The 23524-nt window shown below is 57.5% G+C and overlaps 1 protein-coding gene across 1 annotated transcript in view; it reads right to left on the reverse strand.

Moving 5' to 3' along the window:
* The window catches only part of EXD3 (exonuclease 3'-5' domain containing 3), a 52154-nt gene that overhangs the window by 14085 nt on the left and 14545 nt on the right, over positions 1 to 23524 (reverse strand). Inside the window, 14 exon segments of the mRNA XM_081802674.1 lie at positions 3391 to 3555; positions 13884 to 13996; positions 13999 to 14049; positions 14114 to 14137; positions 14140 to 14229; positions 14232 to 14274; positions 14699 to 14786; positions 14788 to 14806; positions 14901 to 15087; positions 15546 to 15834; positions 17657 to 17793; positions 17992 to 18025; positions 18151 to 18232; positions 22096 to 22193. Coding sequence (XP_081658800.1) covers positions 3391 to 3555; positions 13884 to 13996; positions 13999 to 14049; positions 14114 to 14137; positions 14140 to 14229; positions 14232 to 14274; positions 14699 to 14786; positions 14788 to 14806; positions 14901 to 15087; positions 15546 to 15834; positions 17657 to 17793; positions 17992 to 18025; positions 18151 to 18232; positions 22096 to 22193 — 1420 coding nt within the window.

Genomic DNA, 23524 nt, shown 5'->3' on the forward strand with positions numbered 1-23524 from the left:
GGAAAGTCAGCCTGGCAGTGGGAGGTCTCCAGGGAGGCAGCCTGCTCCAGCCGGGGCCAGGGGCGACAGAGGCTCTGAGCCGCCAGCCAGGGTGCTGAGACCCACCAGAGCACAGGACAGGGCCCTGAAGGCCGAGCACTGCACAGAGGCCCTCCCTGGGTCAGTCCTGAATGTGATGCTCTCTGCTGGTCAGTGGACAGCACCTTCTGATGCCTAGATAGGCTTACAAGCCAATAGCCCCACGGAGCCCCACAGAGCCCCACGGAACCACATGGAGCCCCACGGAACCACACAGAGCCCCACGGAGCCCCACGGAACCACACAGAACCGCACGGAGCCCCATGGAACCACACGGAGCCCCACGGAGCCCCACGGAACCACACGGAGCCCCACAGAACCACACAGAGCCCCACGGAGCCCCACGGAACCACACAGAACCGCACAGAGCCCCACGGAACCACACGGAGCCCCACAGAACCACACAGAGCCCCACGGAGCCCCCACGGAACCACACAGAACCGCATGGAGCCCCATGGAACCACACGGAGCCCCACGGAACCACACAGAGCCCCACGGAGCCCCACGGAACCACACGGAGCCAGCCTCGTCACTGTGTTGAGCCTCAGGCTATCACCCTGCAGCGTCCATGGGGCACCTCTTCTGTGCTTCTTGGTGTTTGCCAAGGTCCACCCCACCTGGCCCCGAGAACGGCATCTCCCCTGACACTGGGCTGGGAGTAGGGGTGGCCAGTGTGCAGGACGGGGTGGGCAGCCATTCCTGGCTGTTGCTGAGTCTGAGCCCCTGGGGTTCAGCTGGGAATGCTGTGGTGGAGGGGCTCCTGGAACACTTGGAGGGAATGTGGCCGGAGGCCTGCCCAGACCTGGCGCTCACACGTAACTGCCACACAGCAGTGAGCCACCTGTCTCACAATGACCGGGTATTTGGCCTGAGAGCCTCAGTGGGGACCCTGGCCTCAGGCCGAGGCATTAACGCTACCAGCTCGCTGGAACAGAGTAAGCTCAGTCCTCCCACCCTTCCCAAGATGCCTCCCTGGTGACCATGGCTGGGTCCAAGTTTAGAAATCCTGGCTTCTCCGAGACCCCCTTCTCTGCCCACCTGGCCCTGTAATGCTGGCCTTTCAGGGTCCTTGTGCACATTCATGGACCCTCCTAAACAGCCATTTGCCACCCAGGGAGGGTCCTGCCCTGGGGCACACCCAGCGCATTTTCGGAGCTGAGCTCAGCTGGAGGCCACTGGCCACCCCTGGGACCAGAAGGCTCCATGGGCCCTTTCCTGACAAAGGCCCATCAGGTGCCAACACACAGCCTTTTACCTGCACCCCCACTTGCTGCCCAAGCAGTGGCCAGCCCCTGACTGTGGCCACACACAGGTCTCTGCCTGGGACCCCCCCCCCAGCCCTGTGCACCCTTTGGTGCTGGGGTGGCTGCCCTCTGCTTCTTGGCCAGGGCAGCCGCATGGTCCCAAGTCGTGGACCCTGTCTCCGTCCTCACCAGCTGGTCTTGGGCGGAATGCATATCTCCCACAAATAGGGACAGTGCTGGGCAGGGCCCCCAAGTGAGCAGTGAGCTGGGGGCCGAGGCTTCCCCTTACTTCCCCATGCCCCTCCCCAGCCTGCAGGGCCTGGTGCATCTGCCTCCAGACCAGACCCCCAGGGAGCCCGGGCCCGCTGGGCTGGCCAGGGCAAAGCCTACAACCTAGGAACCCAGCCACAGCCTTAACTTGCATTCTCAATCTGCTCCTGCTCATCTGCTCAGGCACCTGCCACCTCTCACCTGGGCAGGCCCAGCAGCTGCTCCCAGGTCTCCCACCTCCCTACCTGGTGGTCAGAACCCTCCGAATGCGTCCCACCTGCTGCAGCCAGAATAGATCCCAGCCATAGCCCGCCTCCCAGCTGTCCCCCCATGGGCTGTCCCCTGTCCTGGGGTGGCCGAGTGCCCACCTCTCCGGCCTGGGCACTGGCTAGTCCCCTCTCAAGGCTCTGTCTCCGAGCCTTTGAACTGGCTCCATGCGGCCCCCCAGGCATTCTCAAACAGCCTGCGTCCTGCCCCTCCCCGGCAGAGCAGGGGGGCCCTCGGCCTGCCAACGGCACAGGATGGATGGGGCCAGCGAGGCCGGGGACGTTCTTCCCCATGCAGGGGTGTGGTGGCTCGGTGCCCTCGCAGGTCTGAAGGAGGTCAGGCTGCTCCCCAGCACGAGGCTTCCCGGGGCGCCAGTGGGGGTTTCCTCCCAGCTACCCAACTTCCTGTTTTCTCAAGAAAACTTAGCAGCAGAGGCTCTGAAAAGCTCATTAAAATGCCTCCCAGGCGTCCCGGACGTCCTGGGGTCTTTACAACACTTGTCGGCTTGAGCACAGACAAAGAGAGGCAGCCGACAAGGTTCCTGTCCTCCCAGAGCTCGCTGAAGGAAAAGGCCCTGCGGCGCACTTCCCGCCACGCAGGGCAGGGGGCCCGGGGGTCTACATGGACGGCACCCACCCAAGACCTGGCAGTGGGGGTCCAGGCCCTCCTCCCCGCTCCCACTCTGCTGCACGCCTACCCTCGCGTGCACAGACGCGCACTAGGTGCAAATCTCCTGACTCGGCCCCGTGGGCTCAGGTCCCAGGGGCCTGGCCGGAGACGACCCCTCCCCGGCACTGTGGAGGTGAGGCCCAGTGTCCACCGGGCAGCTGGGCTTGGGGAGGTGCTCCTGATGGAGCTTTGTCGTGCCTGCAGCTCCAAAATACCCTGGGAGTAGCCAGCACTCCGCACCAGGAGCCACGGGAGCGCGCTAGGACAGGCCCCAAGGCCCTCCGCGCCCGCTGTACCCTGCCGAGGCCCCGACATGGAGCAGCCACGCCCCAGCCTGCACCACCTCCCCCTCAGCCAGATGGCACTCAGGGCCCCCAGGCGCCCCCTCCCTGGCCCAGTCAGCAGACGGTACCCAGGTCCCAGACCCCTCTCCGATCCTAACCCTGGATACAGCTGCCCTGACCCGGCCATTTCTTCACCCAGACCTTTCTAGACATCAGGATGGACCCAGTGGCCATCTGTGGTTGTGGACATTGCCCTCCGAAAATGGGACACCCCCGCCCCCAGCCAGGTGCAACTTCCGTGGGCTCCTTTTCCTTCATCTAGAAGCCCTGTGAGAGGCCAGCCCTGGATACGGGAGGAAACGCCTGGGTCGAACAGGCGTCCCACGTGAGCCGCTCCCATGGCCAGGCCAGCGCCAGCACTCTTCCACCTCCTGGCCCCGTGGGGGTGGGAGGAAGAGGAGGAAACGCCGCAGGTGGGGCAGTGGTGGCTGCTGCTTGCAAGGGCACGTGGCCTCTGCTGTCCTGCCGCCAGCCAGAGACAGGCTGGGTCTTGCCTGTCACGGAAGTGTCTCCCTGACAGCTGGGGGGCTCACACACCGGCCCACGGCAGGCCTGGGGCACGGGGGACCCACCTGGCAGCGGCTGAAGATGTCTGCGTGGGTGACATGGACGTGAAAGGCTTGAGCACGGCCTTGGCCTGCTGCAGCCTTGAGGCAGCGCCCAGCCCCGACCTGGGCCCGGAGCTGCACGGAAGTGTGGTCGCCGAGCGGCAGGCACAGAACCCAGAACCTCTCCAGGCCCGGCTCCCCTCCCCCAGCTCAGGGGCCAAGAGTCTCCTCTCAGCCCACCCAGGCTGGGACAGCGGTGTCGGGTCAGCCCCCACTCCCATCAGCCCCACGGTGAGACCCCAAGAGGGGGTGGCCCAAGGGCCAGGCTGCGGCTCCCTTGGAAAGATGAGGCTCAGAGGTGGGCCGTCTTTGGGGCCCTCACCTGTGGTACAGCAGCCCCGATGCAAGATGATCCTTCCCTCCTGCCTGGCAACCTGTGCGACAGGTGAGGGGCACACTGGCGCCGGTGACTAGGGCTGTTCCTGTCCCCCCACCCGCCCCCGTCTCCCCCAGGCCCCGCCCTGTCCCCCAGAGCTGCCTCTGTCTGGGACCTGAGCAGCCAGCAAGTCCTGCAGCCTGAGTCCCAGGGCATTGCCTCGTTGTATAGATTTGGTCTTAGAATCCTACAAACATTTTACATAATTGCCAACAAAATTAAAATTTAAAAAGCAATCTCTAAAAATCCAAAGAACATGAGACAAATGAACTGCATGGAAAGAAGTATTCCAAGTGACACGAAAGCCAGTACATTGACTGTGCATCTCCAGGGTGCTCCACAACGGACCGAAAATGAAAAAACCCTGCAGCAATCCTATTGTTGGCGATAAGACTGGCATCGTTACTCGGAAACGTTCATGTGTGACCTGTGACAAAAACAGATGCATCATGCTGGTGTTGGGTCGGGTTCAGTTGGGAGAGGGGAGGTGTGAATTAAAACTAAGGAAATTGCACCACGGCTTCAGGCCTGAATAGAAAGCTTCACTATGGATTTCTTATACATATATATTGAAAACTATTTCATCCCTCCGGCTACCATAAAGGCCTAGAAAGAAGAACCAACCCTACAGCCAGGATCATCCTGTGCCCAGACTGGTTTCCACATAGGTGGAAAGGGGGTCAGCACCTTTCTTGAGAAATAGCTGATTCCAGGTCTGAGGCAGAAAACGCACACAACGAAGCTGGAATGTCTCGTCGTGTCAGAAAACAAAGAAGTTATCAAAATTCACAAGTGTTCTAGCAAAAGGACTCAGGATGCAACGAAAGCTCTCCCATGCTGCAGGGGGCAAAGTACCTACGGATGAGGCGCCCGCTCCAGCACGCAGAAATGCCAAACACGGCTCTATCGATGTGTTCGGCACATTTCTAAACAATCACTAGTTATCTCTGGAGAATGTGAGAGACCACTCAAAAATGTAAGAGTCAAAACTATAAAAATCTTAAAAGAAAACATGGTCACGGCATTGGATCTGGCAATGATTTCTTGGATATGACACCCAAAGCATAGACAACAAAATAAAAAATAGAAAAATTGGGCTTCCTGAGAACTAAAAACTCTTGTACATCAGAGGGCGCCATCAAGAGAGTGAGAAGACAGAGTGAGAGAGAATATTTGCAAATCGTGTGTCTGTTCAGGGATTAATATCCAGAACATATAAAGAACTCCTACAACTCAACAACAAAAAAGCAAATAACCCAATTAAACATCGGCAAGGGGCTTAAATAGACATTTCTCCAAAGAAGACATACAGATGGCCAACAAGCACACGAAAAGGTGCTCAACATCACTCATCATTAGAGAAATGCAAATCAAAACCACAATGAGATACAAATTCACACCCATTAGGATGGCTTTTTTGTTTGTTTGTTTTTAAGGAAAATAAGTGTTGGTAAGGATGTAGAGAAATTGGAGCCCTCAGGCATTGCTGGTTGTAATAAAATGGTATATTTACTGTGGAAAACGTATGGTAGTTTCTCAAAAAGCTAAACATAGAATTACCATATGATCTGGCAATTGCACTTCTAGGTATATATCTGAAAGAACTGAAAGCAGAAAATCGAACAGATACCTGTATACCAAGGTGCATAGTGGCATTATTCACAATAGCCAAAATGTGGAAAGAACCCAAGTGTTCCAAGTGTTCATCAACAGATGACTGGGTAAACACCCCCCCAAATACACACACACACACACACACACACACACTAGAATTTATTCAGCTTTAAAAAGGAAGGAAATTCTGACACATGCTACAACTCAGATGAACTCTGAAGACATCATGCTGAGTGCAACAATCTAGACACAAAAAGACAAATAGTATGTGATTCGTGTATATGAGGTATCTAGAGAAATCAAATTCATAGAGACAGAAAGTAGAATGGCGGGTGCCATGGGCTGCGGGGAAGGGGATGGAGAATGATGGTTTAATGGGGACAAAGCCTTTGTTTGGGATGATGAAAAATTTTTGGAACTGGATAGTGGGTACACAACACTGTGAGTGCCCTTAATGTTACTAAATTGCACACTTAAATATGGTTAAAATGATCTATGTTTTGTATATTTTACTACAAAAAGTAAGAAAAAAGCAATAAAGCAAGTGGTTACTTTGTAGTGATAACAAATATACATCTATGTGATGAATAAAAAATAAAATAAACAAACACAACTGAAGTAAATGTGAGGAAAGAACCAAATGAATGGACAGTCAAGAGAAAATACAGACTAGTTACACAGAAATGACACAGGACTGATGGCAAACGTCTCAACAGCAACGATGGACACCAAAAAAATCAATGTGTGATTTTCAAAGCTTTGTCAAACTACAATTATAAACCCAGCTACATCCTCTTTCAGAAGAGAAAAGACATAGAGATTTTTCAGAGAAAAATAGACCCGATGAAAGAATGTAGCAAAAGACGTTCTTTAGCAAGAAAGAGATTGCTTTTTCTTGGAGCAAGGTCTGTTGTGCATATGCACATCCACACATCATAAACTCTAAAAACCATCAAATACGTAAAACAAATATGATAATGTCTAATTTGTAGATTTAAGAAAACCACATTGTGTTAAAATACTGGAAAATACTAGTAGGTAAGTTGGGAAAGGAATAAGAAAGCTGACTTGTTCTAAGATCCCCATATTAACTTTAACTTCAGACAATGTTAACTCAAATATAAATGTTAAAATTTCTAGGGTGATCTCTAAAAGAATGGAAACAGAACTTATAACTTTCAAGTTAATAGAGAGAAAAACAGAAAAAGGATAAAAAAACTAAAAGAATGTTAAGGAAAAAAGGGAAAAAATAACAGAAAAAGTAGGACCAACAGAAAGCACAAGTCAGGGTAATACAACTGAACCCAAAGGTATGTCAGCAGTTACGTTAAGTGTAAACAGACTAAACTAATAATTTGAAAAGCAAAGATTGTCAGACTAGACTTTTTTTTACATTCAGCTAGAAGCAATTTATAAGAGTAAAGGAAGGTTCAAAGTAAAAAGGAGAGAAATGATATACAAATACTACCCAAAGAATGCTGGAGAATGATATCAATATTAGTTAAAATAGACTTTATGGCAAAGACCATTATTAGAGTCAAAGAGGTTTACCTCATAATTGTAAAATATTTCACTCAACAGGAAGATACAAGAATTCTAAAAAATATATGCATATGCACCTAATAACACAATTTAAAAACATAGAAAGCAAATTCTGACACAACTACAAGATGAACCCACCATCCTAGGAAACTTCAGTACAGAGAATTAAGCAGAAAAATAATCAAACAAGATACAAATGATTTGAGCAACACATTAATTAAGCTTGATCTATTGAGAGTGTGTGTGTGTGAGTGAGAGAGAGAGAGAGATGGAAATGAGCATAATTGGAGGAGAATATGTATCCTTTTAAAACCCACGTGGGACATTCATAAAAAGATCCTCTACTTGGCTACAAAGCAAGTCTTCACAAATATCTAAATTGGCAGTGCATAGACTATGCTCCTTGACTACTATATAGTTAGGTTAGAAACCCATTTTTTTTTTAAGAGTTTATTAATTTATTTGACAGAGAGAGACACAGCGAGAGAAGGAACACAAGCGGGGAAGTGGGAGAGGGAGAAGCAGGCTTCCCGCCGAGCAGGGAGCCCAATGCAGGGCTCGATCCCAGGACCCTGGGATCACGACCTGAGCCGAAGGCAGACGCTTAACGACTGAGCCACCCAGGTGCCCTAGAAACCCATTTTTAAAAAGGTAACTAAAAAGCTCCAAAACTCCAGGCTTTCTGAAATTGAAAAACAGCCTTCTAAGGAACTCTTAAGTCAAATAAGTAATTATAATGGGTACTCAAAAATTATTAGAACTATAAAATAATAAAAGTACTACATGTCAAAACTGAGGGAATGCAGTGAAAACAGTACTTCAAGAAAAAATTTATGATCTTGAATGTTTACATCATAAAATTTAAAAGGCTAAAAATTAAGGAGCTAAGCACTCCACTTGGAAATAACCCTAAGAAAGCAAAAGGAAGGAAACGATAAAGATAAGAATAGAAATTAATGAGATAGAAAACAAAAATGCAATAGGATCAACAAACCAAATACTAGTAATTTGAAAAGACTTATTAAATTGACAAATTTCAGCAAGATCAAGAAAAAAGAAGGAGCACAAGTATGCACCAGTGAGACTGGAAGTGTGAAAAAAGCTACAGACATGGCGGGACTTACACAAGGAGTACCGACAACTGTATGTATCTGGAATGTTGGGCGGGATGGACCAGAAAAAGACAGAAAATACCAAAAGTGACTCAGGAAGATGCGGACAACTAAATAATCCTATAATTATTAAAGGAAAAAGAATCATCACTAGACACTCCCTCCCCTAGAACATCAGGCCAGGAAGCCTTGCAGAAAGTCAGCCAACATTTGAGGAGAAGATAGTTCAACTATTACTCAAAGTTGCAGAAAGAGGAAAAGCTCCTCAACTTGTTTATGATGAAGCCAGAAAAGGAGGTGATGAGAAAGAACAGTCCGGCGTCAGACATGCTCCTCGAGAGCCATCCAAACATCCCAAATAAGAACTTCAAACCAAAGCCAGCAATGTTGGAAAAGGGTTACATGCTCGGCCAAGACGGGTTCAACCCAGAAGCACAAGGTTGGTCCCAAATGAAAAATGCCCACCGCCACGTTGACACATTAAAGGGAACAAGCCTCCATGGTTATCTCCGTAGCTGCGGAGATTGGTGGCGGGAGGGCTTCCTCGGCCAGCCTGGCTCTGCAGTGGCCGCCCCGCTTCAGCCCACGGCAACGAGGTGAGGACAGCACCCCCACCACTCCTGGGCAACACCGTCTTGGAGGTCTGAGTGAACGCGACAGGAAGAGGGGAAAACCAGACACTGGGAGGTTTGGAAAGGAAGGAAGAAAAGCGTCGCTGTTGGTGGGTGGTGCGTCCCCAAGGAGAGCCCCAAGGAGCTGACAGCCGTTGGGCAGGACTGAGGACACTTCCGTCAGGTTTCTGGGTGTGAGGCCAACTCTTAGGCCAAGTTCCTGGGTGAGCTCTGACCAACGAGGCACAGGGGCCTGAAGCACACAGGAGAAGAGGCAGACAAACAGTCACGGGCAGAAGACTGGATAGTATACACAGGCCGCCTCCTCCCACCCGATTCACGGTCAGCGCAGCTCCGAGCGAAGCCCCACTGACCGGCTGCTTCTACAGGACTGGCCGAAGCCTCGCCCCTCTGGATGCCAAGATGAAGAATAAAGCCAGAGGCACTAAGAGAGGGGAGACGTGTGTTGAGGGTCCCCAAACCACCCCCAGTTTCACTGACTCCCCAGAAGGACTCCGCATGGAGTCATGCTCACGGCAAAGGCTCATCACGGGGAAAGGATACGGAACAAAATCAGTGCGTGGAAAAGGCATGTGGACAAGAGGCGGGGGCACGAGGGGCCCCCATGGGAGCTGTGCTGCTGTCCTGCTCCTCCCTTTGCAAGCTCACGCGGCAGGGAGCGCCATGCCTCCGGGAAAGCTGCGGACACCGGGCACCGGGGGTCCACACTGGGGCTGGGCACACAGGCACCCCCTGGAACGCACCGGGACTGCCGACTCCCAGACAGAAACCCTGCGCGCACGGTTCAGGCGCGTGAGCCCCCGTCAGCAGCCAGGGGCTGGCCTCGCAGGCAGGCCTGGCTAAGGACCGCGTCCGGCTTGCTCAGGAGCTTCCTCACAGAGCGAGGCACAGAACTGAAAGCACTGGCAGCTAGTGAACACCGGAGAAGATGCTCGACTCTGGTTAAAATACATGGCGTATGATTTCACACCGGCAGGCCCAGCGAGACGGACAGCTCGGCACCAGTGGCGAACGTGACCTGGCTGTCTTTCAGACACCCACGGCAGGAGAGCCTGGGTCTCGCTCTGTGGCTGCTCTTGGGGCAGATACAGAAGCTCTCCAGTCCCTTATGTGACCGTGAGCGGGAAATGTGGCGCCCACACCCATTCCTTCCTTCGCCACTTTGCCCAGCACCGTGAAAGCAGCCAGCTGACCCCACATCCTTGTTACTCAGACCAAAATGTCCGGAGGTAGCAGACGCACGTTCACCCAGAATCTCTCCTCCTACAGGTTCTCGACCACGGGCATCCCAGGGCAGGCCACAGACTACTGGTGACCCCTCTCCCACATGAGACAGTGCTTTTCTATCTCATCGGATTAGAGGTCCCAGACCCCATTCAGAGAGCTCATCCTGAAGACCGTCCTTGGGAAGCACTCTGGCCCCAGCGTTTTCAGCTAGGGTCGCCCGGGAGGCCTCACCCATCGGAGGTGTAAGTGAGGAACTGGCTAGGCGCATCTGAAGTCTGCTGGGCAGCCCGTCGGGGGCAGACCCTGAGCCGTGGGATGGCTACGGGCACGGACTTTCTCCGCGAATTCTGGCTGCTGCCGAGGGACTGAGGGCTCGGGCTTGGTGGAGACCGGCAAGGCCCTCGCTAGCTTTTGTAAACTCATACTCTGCCCTCTGCGTAGCCACAGCCAGCCTCCTCCAGGCCACGCTTTTGAAATCAAACACTTGGTTCTAGCATCTTGCACCGTCCCACCACACTGAGAATTCCCTCCTCGCCTGACGAGGCCTCTCCCCCAGCCGACCCCGGTCCTCTCCTACTTGAGGCCCCGGGATGTGCCTCTATCACAGAGTGAGGAGGCCTCCTTCGTCCCGGGCAGACTGCCCGGCAAGCGATGGACACAACGCCACTGTGCTCTCTGAGCACCCGCCTCCCTGCGGGGAACACACCCCTTGCGTCCCTGGCCCTCAGCAGCAGAGCGTCCTTTCTTTTCAAGAACATGTCTGTCAGTGTATTAACATGCACGAGATGAAAGCTATAGAAGGCGGAACCTTCTTCTGTAAAACCTGCTTTTTTTTGGAGGCAGAGCTGTGCGCACGTGGCGGGGGCAGGGCAGAGGGAGAGAGAATCCTAAGCAGGTTCCACGCTCGGTGCCAAGCCAGACATGGGGCTGGACCTTCCAACCCTGAGATCACGACCTGAGGCAAAATCAAGTTAGACACATAACCGACCTGCTTTTGTACAAAACACACAATTCATTGACTCAGGAGTCTCGATGGGGAAACACACGATTTGGAAAGGTCCGTAGAGGAGGACACCAAACAGCCAAAGGGTTGCAGGAGCTCCCACTGCTGGACGTGCTCTCTCTGGAAGGTGCCCGAGGACCCTGCCCCGAGAGGACACGCCTGCTCCACCATCCAGAGTGTCTACACCAGCAAACGAGTGAAGCGGTGTGAAGCCTCCCACTCTGGAGACATGTACCAAAAATACAGAATTCCTTAAAAGCTTGGATCAAAAGGCCTACTAGAACCAAGTTAAAGGGACTTTGGAAACTATGGCTGACATCGGTCCATGACATGGGTCCATGAAACCAGAGGGAGGGTCCGGTCTGGCTCACCCCTCCACCGGTGTGCAGCACGGAGAATAAGCACCCACAAATGCCGCTTCCTGAGCCCCCAGGAACTGTGAGGTTCGTGTGTTTTTAGTCCCGTGTGGTTCGGCTTCACTTTCCAGACCCTGCTTCTGTCTCATACCTTCAAGGCCTTCCACTCGCAGCCCTCCAAGGCCGGGCAGGCTTCTCTCGGGATGCCCCCAACCCCCCCGAGCCTTCTGCGTCTGCAGCCATCGGCTACGAGCCTAAACACAGCTCTGCGGTGGGCTGGTCCCGCTGGCTCCATGGGCTCCCTGCTCAGGGCTCATGCCAAAATCTGGGTGCGGGCAGCTTCGCTCTGGGGACGGCCAGGCTCACGAGGTGCTGGCAGGATCCAGCCCCCTGCTCGACGTGGGGTCTCAGGCAGCACCCACACACCGCTCCTTCCTGTGCTCTGGATCTGCTCCTGCGTTCTGTTTCTGCTCGACAGGCTCATGTGGTGACACTGGGCCCACCCGAGAGTCACTTAAAATAATCTCTGTATTTTAAGGTCACTTGATTAGTAAATTACATCTTTAAATCCCATTTGCCCTGCAATGTAACAAGTCACAGGTGCAACATAGGGGGGGTAAGGAGCAGGGGAGCCAAACCCTGCCTCTCGTTTGCTGGGGACCCCATGCACTCCCCAGTGGGAAGGCACCTCCTCCCTGGCTCCTGAATCCCCTGACCCAAGAGGCCTGGTCTGGAGTCCCCGAGAAGCCAGGCTGGCCACCTTGGTCTCAGCCCCCCACAGGCTAAAAACAGCCTTGGTTGGGAAGCAGGTGTTTTGTACAGGGACAGTGGCCAGGGCCAACCTTGGCACAACCACCTCCTCCCCGGACGCCAAGACCCGGCCTCCGGGAGAGGCGGCCCGCGAGGGGCCAGAGATGGGGGAGAGAGCCAACATCCTGTCATGGATGCCAGGGGCCGGCACAGGAGGCCCTTCCCTCCCAGCTCCGGCCCTCCCTCCTGCAGCCTCAGCACCCGGGGAGATGGGGGCGGGGTGGGGGGACAGCACAGGGCAGGTCCCCGTGATTCTTCTGGCTTCAGCTTCCTCCGTAGTGGGGAGTGGCACGAAGAATACCACCCACGTGTGCTGGAGGGTCGGGGAGCCTGGGCCAGACAAACCCCACTGCCCCGCAGTCTCGGGCCGAGGCCAGCCATCTGGTGAGCCAGGGGACCCTTTCTCAGAAGAATGTCTGCAAATTCATAAAAGAAACCACATATTAACAAAAATGACATGGCAGCCAGTCTGTCCCACTCACAGCAGTGTCCCTGGAAGCCGCCCAGGTGACCGTCCTTCGCGGTGGGGGGCGGGGGGACACTGCTCTGGTCCACCTGCAAACAGAACGCTATCGGGTCTTAAAAAGGAGTGGAGCACGAACACAGACTCCAACGACCGTGAACCCAGAAAACGGCGCTGAGTGAAGGAGGCCAGCCATCCAGAACAGAGCCCCCACAACGGCCGGGGGCCGGGCGGGGGGACAACAGCGATGGAAACGTCACACGACGGACGTGGGAGCGCACGAGAAGCCCGTGAATGGTGCGCCTGGATGGGTGAGCTGTGTGTGGTTCCGCCTGCACATGCCTGTGGAGGAGCTTTCCATCCACGTTCAAACCCCTGCATTCTGAGACCCCCCCCCTCAGATTCTCTCCGTGGCCCCCGGCGGCTGGTGTCCCCACAGGCAGGGCCCTGCCGCGGGCGTGAGCGGGGCCTCCTTCCATGCAGTGTCTCCACAGGACAAGGGGGTGAGGGTGGGGGCAGGCCCACCCCCAAAGGAGCCGAGAGGGTTCCCGCCCACAGACCCCCGGGCAGGGCAGCCATAAACATCTCTGTCCTTGGACCCAGGGAGACAGAAGGGCCCCGAGCCCCGGGAGGGTGGGCACAAAGCCCCACCACGCTCTCCTCAACGGCCCTGCGGTGTCCTCGCCGGCGCCCAGCCCCTGCCGCCTGTGGTTGCACAGCACGCGGAAGGCCCTGGCCGGGACCTCGGGGGGCGTCCTCCTTCTCCACCACAGGTACCTGCAACCCGGCTTGGCTCAGCAGCCCGCGGCCCCCTCGCCCCCACCCTGGTCTTGATGGGGATTGAGAGCCCTGAGGGCCGAACTTTAAAGAGAATCAGGAGCAGTATGTGGTCAGTGTAGAAAACAACAGAAAAACAGACCAACAAGATGATACCCCACGGCTCACACTGGGCCCCAGCAGGGCCTCCACATGTCTCCTTGGCGTGGGGGTGGGGGTGGGCTCAGGCTCATGGTTCATGCCAGGCACTGCCCTGGACCTCGGTGGGAGCACGTCAGGCCTGCTGGCAGGAGAGGGCTGGGGACTTCTCCTCCTCAGGACTCTAACCTGTGGCCCTGCTTCCTTCTCTCCAGGGGGAGGGACCCGGGCCCTCTTGGAAGCTGCTGGCCTCCCCCAGCCCAGGCCTCCTCCCCTGTAAGGTCCTCGTTTTAAGGACAGTGATCCTCCTCCCTGGGAAGTCAGGTGCAGGGACCCTGAGGGGCTTCGCTCACCTGCCAAGCCAAGACTGAGGCCTCCTGCAGGCTGGGCGGCTCCTGGGCCCCTGGTCTCTCACTGCACCCTGGCCTCAGGCTCCTGGCCAGGTCCTCAGACGGGTAGAAGCTGGAGGCTCTCTGCACAGAGCCTGGTGCACCTCCAGCAGGCGGTAGGTGTCGGCAGCTGGGGGGGCATGGGTCAGCCTCAGCCTCCAGGGTGGGGGGCACGGGGGCGAGGGGGTGCAAACCTGCATAAACCGGCTGCCCCCGCTCAGTGGCCGCCGGTCCCAGTTAGAGAGCTGCTGTGCCTTGTCCAGGGCCTTGCCCAGCACCTGCTGCACCGGGAGGCTGAGGCCCCGCAGCCCCTGGCCTCACCCCTGCCTAGAGCTGGCTTGTCCAACACCCGCATCTGCCAAGACAGAGCCCCTCGGGGGTGAGGGGCCTGCCCTGGGGAAGGCACCTGCGCACAGAAGGAAGGGCACAGATGGTCTAGGCAGGCAGGTGCAGGGGGACTCAGGGCCATGGTGGCCTGCCCACGGGGGTCAGCTCTGGGGCTAACCTCTCAGCCCCCAAAGGTGTGGCTGAGAACTCAGAGGGGCCCAAAGCAGGGCTGGTTCTGGGGAAAGTGTGGGGACACGTGGTGACACCCCCTCCCTGGGGGGCCCTGGTGACCTGAGTAACCCAAAGGTGCTCCAAGGCCATGAGCACATCCTGACCCATAGACACCAGCCAGCCTGTGGTGAAGGCCCCCGGCTGGCAGGGGGCATCACTGTGCAGGCGGCTCAGCAGACAAGGGAGCGGCCCCGGCCCCGTCCCCGTCCCCTCGAGCTGACCTGCCTGTGCACCTGCAGCTGGTCTAGACCGCCCCGCAGCTGCTTCTCCACGTGAGCCAGGGTGGGGCAGGAAGCCCCCAGGCTCCGACGGTCCCGCCATCCCATAACCTGCAGGGAGGGCCATCAGCGTGACAGGCACCTGAGGCAGGGGCCCTGGCCTCGCCCCAGCACCCTCCCCCGGGTGGGCAGGGGCTGTGCTCACCCAACTTAGTGACGGAGGGGTCCGAGAGCAGCTGGGACACCTGCCCTCCTGGTGGCCGTGAGAGCACAGGCAGGTCCAGCAGGAACACACGGCCCTCCGCTGCCAGCTGCATGATGGATGCCCGGGGCCGGCCCCCTGTGCCAAATGAGGGTCGCCACTCCAGGTCCACACCGACCACCTGGCCAGGCTGTAGAGAGCTGGGATGAGCAGGGGAGGCCCATCCAGGGGCTGCAGGCCTGTGGCCGAGGGCATGGCCTGCCTGACCCCCCAGAGGGTGAAGCCGAGGGCAGGCAGTTTCTGTTGGGGGGCCTGACTGGTCCTGTGGGCTCCTACGGGGCCGGGGCTGCGCCTGGCCCCTGCCTGCCCCCTGCCTGCCCCTCGTTCCACACAGAAGGGCTCAAGGGACTCCTTCTGGCCTCCTCGGGCCCGGAGCCCAGCCACAGCACAAGTGTGGTGTTGCCGCAGGCGGGGGCCGGTGCCAAATGTCTGTGGGCAGGTGCCCGATGCTTGCACTTTAGGCCTGGAGTCTTCAAAATGGGCTGGTATAGTTGCCCTGCTCCGCGGGGGTATCTGGGGCACGGTGGGATGGAGAGCCAAGCCCGCTGGGTCCTGGTGTGGACAGAGCCCCTGGAGCCAGCCACCCACCTGCAGGAGCTCCTCCTCGGGCCAGGTGCCAGGAGGCCGGGAAGAGGATGTCCTCCCCGGCGATGGGCAGCTGGTAGTAATCATCCCTCCGGTCTTGGAAAGGCACCTCAGCCGTCCTAGGATGGAGCTGTGGCACCCCCACACCCTGGGTCCCTGGTGCCCTCCCCCAGCCCAGCACTTTCCGGCCTGGCCGGGCCCCGCGCAGACCTCCGAGAGGCAGGGGAGCTCTGAGGGCGCTTGGTGGGCTGGCGGCTGCAGGGGCCTTGCTGCTCGCTCCCCCTTGCCCGAACTGCTGACATACGCGACTCATGGGGCCGCTTGCCAAGGGACGGGGGCCCGAGCGCCTGTCCCCCTCGCCAGCCTCCCGAGCCTGGGCGCCGCCACTCCTGGAGTTTGAGCTGGCGGAGCTGTGCGTGGCTGGCAGCCGCTCCTTGGGCAGCGAGAGGTCCAGGGCGCCTCGTTGTCGCGAGAGGCCAGCAGCTGCCGCAGCCCCGCCTGCAGCCACTCGCGCTGGCCCACAGGCCCTGCGGGGCACACGGGATGGGCTGTGCGGCCCGGCTCTGCCCCGAGGGGGTGCGGACAGTCCCCCGGGCCCGCAACTCGCCCCAGACCTCGCAAGCCCCAGAACGGGAGGCTGTTCCCTGAAGGAAGGCCACAGATGCTCCCACGACTGAGGCTCTGTGCCGACTGCGCTGTCGAGCGAGGGCCCCCCACATGGTCCGGTTGGAGGGCCGCTGTCCTGTGTCCACAGCCCAGCCCAGCGGCCCTGCCCCCCAGACCCGAGACCAGCCCTGTCCTTCTAGAACATTGCCTGACCCTGCTCCTTCGCCACCCTTGTGTGCTGGGGCCTGCTCCTGACCCTCGGGCTGCCCCTCAGGTCTCCTCGCCCCTGCCTTCGCGGCCGGCCAACATTCTCAGGGGAAGGTGGGGCCATGGGACACTCTTGAACCCACAGTCCAGAGAGTGGACACAGGCGAGCAGCCCTCGGAGTGGCAATGAATGTGGGGGGCCTCACGAGGCTGTCTCCCACACCAGGGCCCAGCACAGGAGTGGGGGGACCCACGGGGCCCACAGGTGTCCCGCCCGTCAGCTCGGCCTCAGGACACCCACAGCAAGGCCCAGCCACCTGCACCACCAGGGTCCCACAGGAGGGTTTCGGTCCTGGCTGAGTCCTTGAGTCCATGAGGTCGTAGCCTGCTGTAACTCGGGTGGGCTGGGAGTCTGAGCCTCTTGCCCTCCTGATCTCTGGCCCCCGAGGCCTCTGTGTGCTCTGAGGAGCCCCTGCTGGCTGACAGGCAGGGCCCCCTCCCAGACGACTCTGTCCCCCCAGTAGCCTCAGGCCATCCGCTTCCCGCAGGCCGCGGGTTCCCACGTGGACGACAATATGTGGAAGCCCCTCCACATTCTTCAGGATGTCCGCTGCCCTTCCGGCTGCCTCGGCCTTGGCACCCAGGGGGGACCAGCCTTCCGGGCCTTCCCTGGGGGTCCACGTTCCTCTCCGGTGACTCACCACCCACCCCACACACCCATCACTCCAGGGGTGGCTCGGCGCTGCCCCCCGCTGGATGCCACTCAAGACACCAGAAGCCAGACTATTCATCAGGGAGGGAAGGGCCCCCCACTCCACGAACTGGCCCACAGCTCCATGCCCGTTGCACCTGGGACCCCACACACCCCCACCTTCTTCCCAGGCTGCTTCACCCAGGGCTGGGGACAGCTCTGTGCCCATGATGAGCCACACCTCCAGCTCAGGCCTGAGGGACAGAAGCTACTAGATGGTCCTGTCCAGGCTGCCGTCCTGATGGGCTCTGCAGCCCCCAGGCCCAGGAGTGGCCTTGCAGTTCAACCCCCTCTGTGCCCCTGCATCACCCCAAGGGGCAGCTGCCTCCTTCTAGGGGCCTGGGCTCACCCCCCACCTGGCCTCAGGGGGCACAGAGCCATGGGCGAGGACCGTGCTCAGAGATGGTCTAGAATATTCCCTTGGTGAACACTGTGGAACCTCCAGCACACGCCCCTCCTCCATCGCCTGGGGGCTCTGTACACTAAGGGCTGAAGGAGGGTCCAGGCCCCCCAGCCGCTCTGGCCCTGCCTCACCCGGGTGGGGCCCTCACACAAAGCCTACCCTCAGCATCTGCCTCTTGTACCTTCTGAGCGGGGTGGCAGACCTGAGGCTCTGTGGCTGGTTCCTCGTCAAGGTGTGGCATTTATGCCGGGAGAAGCCCTTTCTCTGCACCATCTGCTCCCCAACCTGCCAGGGACACCAGGGGAACCGACCCAGCTCGTGGGCCAACGTGAAAGCTGTCTGGGCCACGGCACGCACCTGTGAGCTACGCACCACGTGCCCAGTCCATATGTGTGCACGCACTCTCCCAGGGCCACTCGTCCCCCTAGGTCCTCAGCCAGGTCCCCAGGGAACACCACAGCATGCAGGGCCCTGCAGACTCACCTGCATGTGGCCAGTCCGGTTCTCCCGAGACAGGCTTCTCTGCAAGAGCGAGCACCAAGGGACCTTTTCTAGCGACAGCTCTAGAAGCTGGAGAGACAGCCTCATCCGGAGCACCCCTCCCGCCACGGCCCGGGCTCGGGGCCCTAAGGGCACACGCACCTCCACACCACGAACCACTTACAGCACAGACGGTGCAGGGCGGCCAGGCGCTGCTGAGTGACAGCGCAGGGACACAGCGCGGCTGAAAGACAGCAGCGCCCGGGGGGGGCAGGGGCTTCACCCCACTCTCTCCCCAGCCTCGAGCCTCTCTTGGGTCTGCCGGAGCCCTCCCTCTGCACCGGGACAAGGGACACCAGCCCCGTCTCCCCGGGCTCCATTCCACATTCTCCAGGGCGGGACCCTCCGGACGGTGCGTTTGCTTCCTGTCCGTCTCCCACTGGAATGCGAATCCTTCAGGAAGAGGCCATCTTGCTCACATGTTGACAGACTGATGCTTACTCGTCGGCCTCGCTCCCGGGAAGGGCACCCACCCGCCCACCCGTCCACCCGTCCAGCCATCTGGTTGCTGCCCCTCCCTCCCGGGGCCAGCTGTCCTTGAAGCCTGGCGGTGCGGCTGGGACAGTGAGGGGTCCGGTCTTCTAAGGACCTGGCCAGGACCCTGCGCTCTCCACACGCGCTCGTTGCAGGGCCGCTGTCCACCCACAGCGGAGGTCAGTGCTGCCCAGAGGTTGGCCAGAGACTCTCCCTCCTCCTTCCTGCCCGGGACCTGAGGGCTCCGGACCCCAGGAGGCCGCTCAGGAATCTGGGACAACTCTGCAGGCGAGGGGGACAAAGCCTGAGGAAGGGAGGGACGACCCGGCGAGCCACGCGGGGAAGAAGGAGCTCAGAGTGGCCAGCGTGTTCTTGGAGCACCGTTCCCACGCAGAGCTGCAGACAGAAACCTGCTTCTTGGCCGTTTCTACACTTTGAAGCATCACTTTGCCAGTGGGATACTTTGTCCAAAAGCCTCACCCCCACAGGTGGAGCTCAGCCCTGGTCAGACCCGAGCGCAAATCCTTAAAGGAAAAGGCCCGGGTAGAGCAGGCCCGACCTCCTGACACACACTGAACATCTGGAAATGCCACACAACCCAGTGTCCTGCAGACTCATCTGTGCTACGAGGCCTTGGGGGGCTCCACCTGGGACCCAGGCCTGGGGGGGCTTGTGGGGAGCTCAGGGTGGACAGGCAAGCAGAGCTCCCCGGCCCTCCTTCTGGGCCTAATGTCAGTCCGTGGAGGCCCACAGCGGGGATGGTGGATGCACAGCGAGGACTGCAGACGGGCAAAGGGACAGTGCTGTGACCCTGAGGCCTCCTGGCCAAGACACACCCCTGGAGCCAGCTGGGGAGGCTGCAGGTGGGGCCTGGCCGCACATGGCCATGCAGAACCGGAGACCCAGCTGGGTGGCTATCCTCCCCACTCCCAAACGGGGCCGATGAGCTAGGCACCCCTAGAAAACACCTGCCCCTCCCCTCCTGTCCCACAGCCCGTCAGACTCCACATGCTGTCTGGGGGACGACCCCATTGTTCAAGGGGTGTCTGGACACCAGATCTGCTCCTGCCTCACACTCAGCCGAGACCTGTGGGGTGGGGTGGACCCTCACGGGGGACACACCCTGAACTGGGGGTGCTGGGCTAAGGCTGGCCCAACACCCCCCAAAGACTCTTCTGGCCCCAAGCCCTGGGCCCACCACGGCCATGACCTGGGGGTCAACAAACGGCCCGGCAGCGCTGCTGGAAGGAAAGACGGCCCCACCCAGAGCCCGCATCCTCAGACCTCCACACAGCCTGCCCCTCACGGTCCGGAGTCCTGGGTGGGGAGAGCCTCACAGCGGCCGCCATGGACTCGGCGCATGATTCTGTGCTGAGAGCCCCCGGGAGCCTCACCTGCAGGCAGCTGAACTGTGTGCCCGCCCCACGTTCCCACCGGGGGATGCCAGCAGGGCTCCCCACCCAGCACCCACGGACGACGGCGTGCAGGTGACCTCAGAGGCCCTGTGCCAACGATGCGGGTCCCCATGGGGGGGCCACTCCTTAGTGTCAACCCAGTGCTCTAGTTCTCCAAATGCAGGGGCAGGTGACCCACCTTACACGCCCCTGTCCCTCAGACCCTGGCACCCCAGAGGTCTTTGCTGCTGGGACCCTCCTTGGAGCTTCTGCCCCTAACACTCCACTCTTGGTTTTACTCTGCAGCTGGTGGAGGCTCCTTCCTATAGCCGCTTCCCCGGGGCCTCAGGGGTCCCACCAGTCGGCCGGTCCTCTTCGGCCAGGCTCAGGGGCTTCAGGTGGAGCCCCAGCCAACCACCAGCACAGCCAGCAGCTCCTTGCTCCTCGCTGACCCTGACCTGCCCCGACACCGGCCTGCAGGCGTCCACATACCTTCTTGCTTTTCCCATCTATGCTCCTAGTGCCGCCCGAGGGGCTGTTTAAAGTCATGAATCAAAGCCTCTTGGTGATGTGCTTCTGTCCTTGCAAAAGCCCCAAATATTGCCCTCTTTTCTGGAGGCAGGCACCTTCATCCAAGGGCCAGAGAATCTGCGTAATTTCTCAAGGGTGCCAGACACAAACATGACGACAATGAAGCCTCCGAGTGACACAGAGAAACAGATGCTGACCAGAGACGGTGCGGAAATGTGGATACAGACCATAAAACAACCGTGGGCAAGACATTCAAAGAAAGAGAAGACAAAATCAGAAATACGTTCAAGCATCAAGAAGCCGCCCAAAGTGAGACAGCAGATCTGAAAAAGACCGCATTACAACTTCTGGAGCTGAAGATACAACAATCAAAGAGCATAAATGATGGATGTGTTTTGTAGTTTGTTGGACACAGACGAGGAGAGGCTTAGTGAAGCGAGAAAGAGCAGAAGTCACACAACGAACACACAACGAAGGGGACACTGGAGGCGGGGGGAGAAGATCAACACACAGTCAGGGGCCCAGAGAACAGCGGAAGAAAGCAGGAGATGTGATGTGTGAGATCATGACTTAGAATTTTCCAGAACCGACTGAAGACAGCAATCCAGATTCAAAAAGCCCAACACATACCAAGGAAGATAAATACAAAGAAATCTATAACTAATCTCCTCACAGTGAGACCACAGAACATCAAAGACAAAGAGATTATCCTAAAAAATAGCCAAAGGAAAAAAAAGATTGCTTTCAGAGACAAGAAGGGAGATTTCTTCATAATACGTTTCAACCCAAAGGACTGACATTATACAAGGCATGATCTCCGATCACGATGAGATTGAGCCCACACCAGAAAAATAACTAAAAATGGCAAACAGCTTGGAAATTAAGAAATACATTTCTAATTAACCCATGGGTAGAGAAAAACTTATAATAGAAATTGGAAAATACCTTGAGCTGCACAATAATAGAAATAATATATATTGAAACTTGGGGAATATTTTAAGAAGAAAGAAGGCTTAAAATTTAGTTCGGTGGGCTGGGGAGGGCAAACAACAGAGAGGACCAAAAAGCTAAAAGCAGGTAACAAAAGCAAAAATCAACAAGTGGCATTCCTTCAAACTACAAATTAGTTTCTGCACAACAAAGAAACAATCAACAAAATGAAAAGGTGACCTATGGAGTGGGAGAAAACATTTGCAAACCACATATCTGATAAAGGGTGAATATTCAAAATATGTAAGGAACTCATATAACTCAATAGCAAAAAGAATCCCAAATAACCTAATTTAAAAATGGGCAGAGGAACTGAAAAGACATTTTCCAAAGAAGACATCCAAATGGCCAGCAGGTATCTGAAATGGTCCAAGACATCACTAATGATCAGGGAGATGCAAATCAGAATGGCTATCATTCGACAAAAGGCAGGAACTGAGAGGAGAGGGGAGGGGGGAGTGGGCAGGGGAAGGGGGAGGGGAGGAGCACCGCCCCGGCCCCTACTCCCAGGGGTCACTGCAGGTGGGCAGAGGGGCTTGCAGACCTCAGTCCGCTGCTCAGTGCCCAGGGTCCGTGGTGGTGGGCAGGAGACGCAGGAAGGGGGTCGGGGGATCCTGGCCACCCCGGGGCACCCAGGGTGTGGGGGCCCCGCTCACCTGGTCCAGGCCCTGCTGCTCCAGCAGGCTCAGGACCTGCCGACTTAGCACTCTGGGACTCAGCCTCTCCAGCCTCAAGGAGGTCACCTGTGGGTGCTGTCTGCAGGGAGAGAGACACGTCTTTTTAACTTAATACACGTAAGACTTATTTTCGTCAAAGTCACACGCACAGAGTTGAAAACTCAGGTAATTCTACGAGGCCTGTGGAAAGAGCAGCACGTCACCGTGTCCCAGCACGCTCCAGACCCTCACACATCAATTCTGTCACGGCCAGTATTGGCCTCTGTGTTTCCAAGGAACATACTTGTGCGTGACCTCTTGGTTGTTCAGTCTTAGGTGTCTGGTACGGACATCTCGCCGTGGACGGCGCGCCGCGTTCCGACCTAAGTCAGGACACACCGTGTTCACGCTCTCACGACCAGGCCAGTGCAGACCACACCCCTTCTCTTCAGGGTTAGTGCTTCTCTGGTTTCATCGCCTCCTTAGTTTCCAGACTGAGGACCCGACCAGCCTCGCCCTGAGCCAGTGAGGAGGTGAGCGGGCCTCCTCGCGGCCCCCCGGCTGCCGGCTGCTCACAGCACACCTGCAGAAGTAGGTTTGTGCTCTGCCTCATGCTGGCTTGAGGGTTCGGCTGAGCTGAGGCTTTGGGGTTGAAGTAGCTGTCCCTCAGCCCGGGGCAGGCGATGCTCCCAGAATCCCGTCTGATCCCCGTGCTGCCCTGGGTCTGCAGCGTGGGTCTCATGCACTCTGGCCGCCCGCAGACCTGCTACACCCGACCCAGCCACCTCGGGAATGAGCTCTGTCTGCTCTTCTTTCTGGGGTTCCCATTGTTCAGGTGTTGGGCCTTCCTGACAGGACCTCCAATTTTTCTTTTAATCTTTTCTCTCTGGTTTTCATTGTTTATCTGTTTTGTACTTTTTGGAAGACATCTTCAAATTTATCCTCCAAACCTCTACTGAGCTTTTCACTTTGCCATCATATTTTTATTGACAAGAGTCCTGTTCTGTGTTCTGAAAGCTTCCCTGACTGTGGCTCAGAGCCTCAGCCAGTCCTCAGCTGAGCCCGGACACCACGGCCCAGGGTCCCCAGGGTCTGGCTGACCGCCAAGGAGCCTGGGCCTCGGCTCCTGGGCCCTCTTCGGGCTCTGTGCTGGGCCCCACATGCTCCTGGTGGCCGCGGGCTCAGCTTCCCAGGCTGCTGCCTGACCCAGAGCCCCTCCCGTCACTGCCTCTCTCCCATTCTCTTCAAATGTCTTCTCCATTTTAAAGCAGAGACAATAGTGGGTCTGCCAGAGGCACTTTTTAGAACCCAGTGTTTATCGAGGTGTCACTGACAGGCGGCGAGGAGTGGGGATCGTGGGTGCACTTGCACTTGGTGGACCCGCCACCCACAGCTCAACACGGATGCGCAGCCCTCGAGCTGCCCCTGCCC

Source organism: Leptonychotes weddellii, chromosome 14 (genome assembly GCF_054177405.1).
Source record: "Leptonychotes weddellii isolate Sample4059 chromosome 14, ASM5417740v2, whole genome shotgun sequence".
Taxonomy (NCBI): Eukaryota; Metazoa; Chordata; class Mammalia; order Carnivora; family Phocidae; genus Leptonychotes; species Leptonychotes weddellii.